Consider the following 8,891-nt stretch of genomic DNA (forward strand, 5'->3'; position numbering starts at 1 on the left):
AAATAATATTAATTAAAATTAATAAATTTTGAATACAATAAATTAACAAAAATAATCAACTTACATATATAGGATGGTCTAAATAATTGATAATACAAATATTCTCCACGTATAAGTCATTATTCCAAATAAGTCTATACAAATTACCTGTCACTATCTAACCAACTTTTCAATTAGTGCGCAAATATATAATTGCCTTTTTTGAAAGGATTTCGTTTCCGTTTTTGAATTTTTTTTAAACATTTTTTATCTACGTTCTCTTCCATCTCTGCGTTTCTCTTTGTTCGTTCTCTACGTTTTTGAAATCAAGCTCTAAAATTAGTTTTGAACAGTTATCTCGTTGTTAAAGACAATGAATAATTCAAGTTAAGATTGTCAATTGAACTAGAACAAAGTTGATTATTGTTTTAAATTCAATCAAGTGGTTGAGGTGTGGTTCGATTCTAGTTAATGTTTTTGTTAGTAGTTTATGATTCTGTATGCGAATAATGTTGTTTTTGTTTGTGAAAATTGTTATTCATTGTTGATGGTTTGAATTAAATGTAACGTAAGAGTTCTGCATTAAAGAAAATATTTTTCTATATTTACAGCAAATTTCGATGTAACACGAAGATATTTAAGTGTATTGTTTAAAAATTTTCGGTGTATGTGTGCTGATAAGTTCTAAATAATTTAAAATTCTTCTTCTCTCTCCTCCTCATCTTCTGCTGCGTCTTCTTCTTCTTTTTTTTCATTATCATCATCATCTTTTTTTTCTTATTTTATCTTCTCAAGTTTTTTCATGTTTTACTCTCTTAACAAGAATAAAAACAAAAAAATCAAATAAAAAAAGAAGAAATACATAATGCTACAAAATTACTTAGAAAATGATGAACTTATATTCATTCAACTAAAAGAAAGAAAAAAAAAAGAAAAGAAGAAGAAGAAAAAAATGCAGTATTAGAGAAAATATTTTTTTTTATATTTTCAACAAATTTCGGTATAATACAAAGATATTTAAGTGTATTGTTTAAGAATTTTCGGTGTATATGTGCTGATAAGTTCTACATACTTCAAAACTCTTCCTCTTCCTTCTCGTGATCTTCTTCTCCTTCTTCTTCTTATTTCATTTTCTCATAATTCTTTTCGAATTCAACTTCGCAACTTCCTTCACTTTTTGTGACAATTTTGAGAGATTTTTATTCTTGTTTGAATTTTTAGTGTTGCAGTTTTGATTGAGGGAGAAGAACCATTTGCGTTATTCAAGAGTTAGGGAAGCGCATATTTACACGCAATCTAAATTGAAAATTATTTTTGTTGAATTTGGACCAACTTGTATGAATTTGTATACCAAAAAGACTTGTATGTGTAGTAACCCTCACTCATTCTTCACTCTCTACATGCAAGAAAGAAGGGGAGAGGAGAAGGGAAGAGTTGAGCTTAATTTAAAGAGATTGTAATTCTGTATCGTGTATTCCCAAAACAAGGAGTTGTTCTCTGCATGTAAACACTATCAACATGTCTTTCATGTTGCAAAAGTTGCTGAAATTTCTACGATAAATATCTGACTAAAACTCCAAAAATTTTTTACAAAAGCTAAGGTAAAACACGCCTCTGCGTGTTGCTCCGACGATGACACCTGTTCTACGCTATGACAAATTTTTGACGATGCTGCAGTAATACGTCCTCTACATGTTATGTCTGTCTTTTTCTATTCTACAAAATATCCCAATTATTAATATTGGACAAATATACCACTTTTTTTCATATGAAAAATAATTTTCCACCCAACTGGAATTTTTTTATTTAAATTAAAAAAATATAATATTTACCGATTTAAATAAACGTATAAGTATTTACCAAAATACGTTTCTAGTCACATCTCGGATATAGTGGGAGAACTAAAAAACGAACATATCTCGGGTGCACTGATCCCGTTCTGTGATACGAGGTCTGAGAGTCATATCCCAAGTACACCCGAGATATGAATAAGAGCACATCTCGGATACACTGCATCCGAAATATGCTTATATTTTGATATAGACCAGTGCATCCGAGATACGTGTGAGGATACAGGACGGAGGCACTGCATCCGAGATATAGTCAAGATGCGATATACTTATGATATAAATAAAATAGCATAACAAATAAAAAAAAATTACGTAACTAATTAAATTTGTGTTAACGTAACTTTTTAAATTCTTCCAAGAGAATTTATTAAATATTTTAATATAAGAATTCTTTTAAATACCGTTATATATAAAATTTAAGAGCATATCAGTACTTTTATATCTTATTTATTTCTATTAGAATTTCGGATGCATTGATCCAATCAGAATATAAACATATTTCGAATGCAGTGTATCCGAAATGCGCTTATGTTCATATCTTGGATGCACCGAAATATGACTTTCAGATTCCGTATCACAAAATGGGATCCGTGCACTCAAGATGTGACTATTTTTTAGTTTCCTCAACTATATTCGAGATTTTTCATGTGGACGCCATTCACCGATGAGTAATAACAACGTATTCTCCAATCACCAGACCATAAATTCTCATGAATCACACCCCATTGTATAATCCTACACCCCTTCAATCCCAACCAATCACACACTTCAGCTCAAACCACGAAACATAGCAATAACCAATAGTGACACAACACTCTCAAATCCGCACCAAACCTCCTAAACACGCGACACACAGGATCACCAAAAACACTATTAAACGCACGCGTTTCACAGTACCCCGAACTCGGAGAAGAAAGTTGCCGGCGAAACTTGGAGCTGAGCTCGGTTGACTCGGCCTCCCAACTCAGCCATGGCTTCGGTTCACAGCGCCATCCCAACCCGCAGTTTCCTCTCACCGGTTTCCAAATCGAAATCGAAATCATTGGCCGCCACCAAGCTGCAGAGCTTCCCGGCGTCGAGATTCTCCGGGAATCCAATTTTCTCGGGAAACGAAAGGAGGATTTTGGCGGCGGTGAATTCGTCGGTGGAGGAAGTAGACGTGATATCGGTGCAGAGCGGCGACATTACGGACCAGCAGGAGGGCGGAGCAGCTGCGGCGAGCAGGGCGGAGGTGGAAGGCGGAGGCAGCGACGGCGAGTTGGCGACTCAGGTGAGTGGATTCGGAACGGGGGAGGGTTTGTTATCGTTGGAAGGGTTTTCTTCTGCTTCGACTTCTTCTTCAATTGGGAATGAGACTGAAGAGAGCATGGAGAAGCTTATGGATAGAACCATCAATGCAACTATTGTTCTCGCCGCCGGAACCTTCGCTATCACCAAGCTCCTCACCATTGATCATGATTACTGGCATGTAAGTAAACGCTGAAGCTGAAAGTTCAGTGTTTTTTGTTTGTTAATGCTTAGTATAGTATGTGCGTTTTGTTAAGTTGAAAATTTGGAAGAATAATAGAATTAGATTGTCTTTTTTATTTTGTAATGAAAACTTATGAGAATATAACAAGTGTAGTCCAAGTTCATCAAATGATCGAGTTAACTAGTTGATTCAAGTTTACTAAGTCCTACAAGTTTAGGTGAAATAACTTGAAGCAGTTGTTCTCTTTCAATTGAAATCGAAGGTTTTACTTTGGGATGAGTTTGGTTTCTTCTTGTGGAAATTTTGGAATTAAAATGACTTGTTGGATGTGAAGAACAACAAAGAAATGATTTTTTTTCTACCTGGACTCATGTTTTTGGATGCCATTTAGGGATGGACGCTTTTTGAGATACTACGGTATGCACCTCAGCATAATTGGTCTGCTTATGAGGAAGTTCTTAAGACGAATCCAGTTTTTGCAAAGATGGTGATCAGTGGTGTTGTTTATTCCATTGGGGACTGGATTGCACAGGTGAGTCTCTGTATAATTCATGTAAACGTGAGCCTTAATTTGGCCAAAGGGGCAACCCTCTTGGTAATGTTGGTTTAATCATTTGGCAATGATTGTAGTGCTTTGAAGGAAAACCTATTTTTGAGTTTGACCGAGCTAGGATGTTCAGATCAGGGCTTGTTGGGTTTACTCTGCATGGCTCTCTTTCTCATTACTATTATCAGTTTTGTGAGGTAAACCATGATGCCGTATCTTGTAATTTGTGATTTGATGGTTCAATTGCTAACTTTCATGGTAATGATACACTGATAAATGGCTATTCTCATTTTTATCCAAACCAGGAGCTATTTCCTTACAAAGAATGGTGGGTGGTTCCTGCCAAAGTTGCATTTGATCAAACAGCGTGGTCTGCAGTTTGGAACAGCATTTATTATACCGTAGTTGCATTATTGCGTCTTGACTCTCCTATCAGCATTTTTAACGAATTGAAGGCAACCTTTTTCCCCATGCTGACTGTAAGAGAAACTTCTCCTCTTTCCTCTTTCATATGTTGCATTGAAAACATTTCTTATGTTCATTTTGGTGAACTAATTTTTTATTCTAACCGGTTCCTGCTATGATTATTAACTTTAGAATTAGAAATATAAGAAACTTGATTTTTCAATGTTTGTTCTAATTCATTCTTAAATTTATTTTCTTACAAAGGCTGGGTGGAAGCTGTGGCCATTTGCTCATCTCATCACTTATGGTGTAATTCCAGTTGAGCAAAGACTTCTTTGGGTGGATTGTGTAGAGCTCATTTGGGTGACCATACTTTCAACGTATGTCGACATCTATTTAATTTGAATAGCTGATTATTATTTATTAAAATTTGAACATCAATTTTTCCTGCCATGCATTTTTGAATTTTCATTCATGAATGTTGTTAGGACAAAATTTGATGAAACTAAGATGGATGATGTCGTTCCTTTTTTGGTTTTGCTAAGTGCTAACTAGTTGGGGGCACTCCTTTAGGATGCAAAAGTGGAAGATTTTTAAAGTTTTCATAAATTTAATGCTATTGGAAACTTGTTTTTTTTTCCATAAAAATCTTCCACTTGTGCATCCTCAAAGAGAGCTCTAGAGTGCTCTTTAAAAAGACGACTTCTTTCCCATTTTATTTTAGGGGAATATTTTTTATATAGAAGTTTCCGTATGCTACAATTGATATAATAAAAAGCATTATGGTGGAAGTGAACTAGTGGTACCTGCCACATCATTTTCCCAAATATTCATACCTCTGGCCTTGTTTTAAAGTTCGCTTCACTGGTCCAACAGTTAGGTCTGAAAGTTTAATCCCAGAAAATTCACCTTTATTCTGTCACTGCTTGTTCATGAGAAACTGTGTTGGTAGTTTATCTGAGGCTGATTAACCATAGCTATCCAAAATGGAAAAGTCTAGGGGACCAGCAACTTTATTAAATTCTAGCTAGTATGTAACCAGCAAAGAAAAGTGAACCATTGGATGAAATCTGTCACCAATCTCATACCATTAAAATCATCATTGATGGCTATTTGATGGCTACAAATGCCCCCTAGCACTCCTTAAAACATTTTCAGCTTCTCCTGCATTCTTATTCATGTAAAAGTCTTTGCAATTGTTCTAACATTAATGTTTGCGTTCAATAGTTATTCAAATGAAAAATCAGAAGCAAGGAACTCAGAGTCCGAGGTACCTGCAGAAGTGAAATCAATCGAGGTACGTGATAAATTGATACTTCTTATGTGCCCATAATTAATTAAATTTGCTAAAATATAAGAGATATGGTTTTATTGGTACATAGTCTACCTTCATCCGATTATCTGGAATTTCTTTTTATTAACCTTTTTCTTATATTTACCAGGACTAATTTAGAATGCATGTGATCTGAAAACATTGGGAGAAAATGACTTTGCTCAATCAGATTTGAGAGTTGAGTAGAGTTCAGGGCCTGGGACCTTGTAATATGGAAATGAATTTATAACGCAGAATGTGGGAAATGCTCATTATGTATGTATATATATCTTGTATCTCTTGGAAAATTCGTCTTTGTTAGGCAACACAATAATTCTGTAAGCATTATATTTTCAGTGTAACTGACTAACTGTGGATAAAATTTATGAATAGAGAAGTGAACAGTCTTGTATGTGATAAGTTGACTGAGAAGCATCGAGCAGCCGTACATCTAAAACATAGTGTGTCTGAAAAATAAAATAAAGGAAAATGACAAATAGTTCATTGACTTTTTTTCTTGCGGATATTTTCGTTTTTAAAAATTGAAAAATACATTTACGTTCCTAACTCCTCCAAAACTTGGATAAATTTACCCTTGTTGAAGTGATGAGCTTCTGTTGTGCTGACCTGGCCGTTACAGAAGCACACGTGGCATGGGTTTAATTGTTTGTTTTCTTAGGGTTTCAATATATCTTTGAATGATATGGGGTTATAGGTATTACATAGAAGGATTAGAGTGTGTATGGAGGGCTCTTGGTGAAATTGCGTCGTTTTGGAATGGGAGGATGCATATGTTCTACGTTAGACTTTTCCCTTAGGATTAACGGAAGATTTTGAAAAGCTTAGGGACTAAATGTATTTTCTAATCTTTGAAAAAGAAAATGTCTGCGAAAAAATGTAAGAATTGTTGTAAAACAATTAAATAAATAAGAAAGATGTAAATATAAAATAAAATATGTAAATAGAAGACTCTAGCATTAATATAATTAGTTCAATAATAATTTGTATATATATATATATGTAAAGATAGAAAGAAGTATTAAAAGTAAAGAGAGAGAGAATTGCATTTGTTTTATTACTGTAAAGAGAGAGAGAAATAGAAATAGACTTTATAATATATGAAAGAAGAGAAAGGTAGGAATATTTGTTATTGCTGTGTTCAGATGGATGCAATGCATCCCCTATTTATACACATAAAATATCACCCTTTTTCAACCTTTATTAAGTACATTCTCTCTTGAGAATGTGAGCTTCACATGGAGAAATGGGCATCCACGTCCCATGCTTATTACAACACTCCCCCTTGGATGACAATTTTAGGATTATTGCCTCGTTAAAACCTTACTAAAGAAAAACCCAGTGGAAAAAAACCTTAGTGAAGGAAAAAGAGTACAATATCCTTTAATGATGGAGCTGCCTCATTAAAAACCTTGTCAAGAAAAACCCAATGGGAAAAAAAACTTGATCAAGGAAAAAAGAGTACAATCTCCCCCTCTTGCCGACATCATTTAATGTCTCGAAATCGGCGCATCCCAATCTCATGTACCAATCTTTCAAAGGAGGATTTTGGGAGTGACTTTGTAAATAAATCTGCCAGATTGTCACTTGAGCGGATCTGTTGCACATCAATTGTCCCTTGATTTTGAAGATCATGAATGAAGAAGAATTTGGGAGAAATATGCTTTGTTCTATCGTCTTTGATGTATCCGCTTTTAAGTTGAGCAATACATGCTGCATTATCTTCAACAGGATAGTTGAAGCTATCTTATGATCAATAAGTCCACATGATGACAGAATATATTGGATCAGACTCCTCAGCCAAAAACACTCGCGACTAGCTTCATGAATCGCCAGTATTTTGGCATGATTAGAGGATGTTGCAGCAATCGTCTGTTTCATGGACCTCCATGATATAGCTGTTCCACCATATGTAAACATGTATCCTGTTTGAGATCTTCCTTTATGTGGATCAGACAAGTATCTGGCATCTGCATAGCCAACTAGTTGTGACTTGGATCCATAGAGATAAAACAATCTCATATCAACCGTCCCATGAAAATATCGAAAGATTTATTTGATTCCACTCCAATGTCTTCTGGTTGGAGAGGAACTATATCTTGCTAGTAAATTCACAGCAAATAATATGTCAGGTTGCGTATTATTAGCAAGATACATTAGTGCTCCAATGACACTAAGATATGGTACTTCAGGACCAAGGATATCTTCATTCTCTTCTTTAGGACGGAATTGATCCTTTTCCACATCCAAAGATCTTACGATCATTGGGGTACTTAATGGATGTGACTTATTCATATAAAATCTCTTCAAGATCTTTTCTGTGTATGTTGTTTGATGAATAAAGATCCCACTTTTTATATGCTCGATCTGCAGGCATTATATCAGAATTTTGGACAACTGCAGGTATTTTTACTATGTCTTTTTCCACAGGAATATTTACCTCTTTTCTCTTTCAAAGATTTTTATCTTTGGAACTGACAGGCCTGCCGCGCTTCTGGCGTGTATTTGCTTCAGTGGCAATTTGTCCAACTGGACATCAATTCGAATTGGGGCATTTTTCGCCCTACCACGCTTCTGGCGTGAATTTGCTTCAGTGGCTACTTGTCCTACTGGGACATCAATTCGAATTGGAGCATTTTCCGCTGGTATATACGACTTGGTAATCCTCTTTGTATCGAAAAATGCATCAGGCAATTCATTTGCTATTCTTTGTAAATGTATAATCTTTTGAACTTCTAGTTCACATTGCCCTGATCGAGGATCTAAATGCATCAATGATGATGCATTCCAATTAAGTTCCTTTTCAGGAAGTTTATTCTCTCCCCCTAATGTTGGAAATTTTGATTCATCAAAATGCCAATCCGCAAACCGGGCTTTAAACACATCACCAGTTTGTATCTCAAGATACCTCACTATAGAGGGAAAATCATATCCAACATATATCCCCAATTTTCTTTGGGGTCCCATTTTGGTGCGATTAGGTGGTGCAATGGGAACATATATTGCACACCCAAATATTCTTAAATGGGAAACATTTGGCTGCTGGCCAAAAGTTAATTGCATAGGAGAGAATTGATGATAACTCGTTGGCCTCAAACGAATAAGTGCTGCGGCATGTAAAACTGCATGCCCCTAAACCGAGGTTGGGAGATTTGTTCTCATAAGCAAGGGTCTAGCAATTAATTGGAGGCGCTTAATAAGTGATTCTGCTAACCCATTTTGTGTGTAAACATAAGCTACTGGATGTTCAACACTTATTCCATTAGCCATACAATAAGCATCAAAAGCTTGGGAAGTAAATTCACCAGC

At 35.3% G+C, this 8,891-nt stretch overlaps 1 protein-coding gene across 1 annotated transcript; it reads left to right on the forward strand.

Annotated features, from left to right (window-relative positions):
* LOC107613429 lies at positions 2,514-5,993 on the forward strand. The gene is made up of 7 exons (XM_016315414.2): positions 2,514-3,297; positions 3,692-3,832; positions 3,931-4,044; positions 4,153-4,326; positions 4,517-4,632; positions 5,480-5,549; positions 5,695-5,993. Exons 1-7 carry the CDS (start codon positions 2,800-2,802, stop codon positions 5,698-5,700), a joined length of 1,119 nt encoding a protein of 372 aa, XP_016170900.1. The 5' UTR covers positions 2,514-2,799; the 3' UTR covers positions 5,701-5,993.

Source organism: Arachis ipaensis, chromosome B08 (assembly GCF_000816755.2).
Source record: "Arachis ipaensis cultivar K30076 chromosome B08, Araip1.1, whole genome shotgun sequence".
Classification (NCBI taxonomy): Eukaryota; Viridiplantae; Streptophyta; class Magnoliopsida; order Fabales; family Fabaceae; genus Arachis; species Arachis ipaensis.

Excerpts from the sequence above, each read along its gene's own strand:
- LOC107613429 (XM_016315414.2), top strand. The coding sequence starts at position 2,800 with ATGGCTTCGGTTCACAGCGCCATCCCAACCCGCAGTTTCCTCTCACCG. Across the intron at positions 3,298-3,691 it reads TTGATCATGATTACTGGCAT|GGATGGACGCTTTTTGAGAT; the intron begins GTAAGTAAACGC and ends GATGCCATTTAG. Across the intron at positions 3,833-3,930 it reads TTGGGGACTGGATTGCACAG|TGCTTTGAAGGAAAACCTAT; the intron begins GTGAGTCTCTGT and ends CAATGATTGTAG.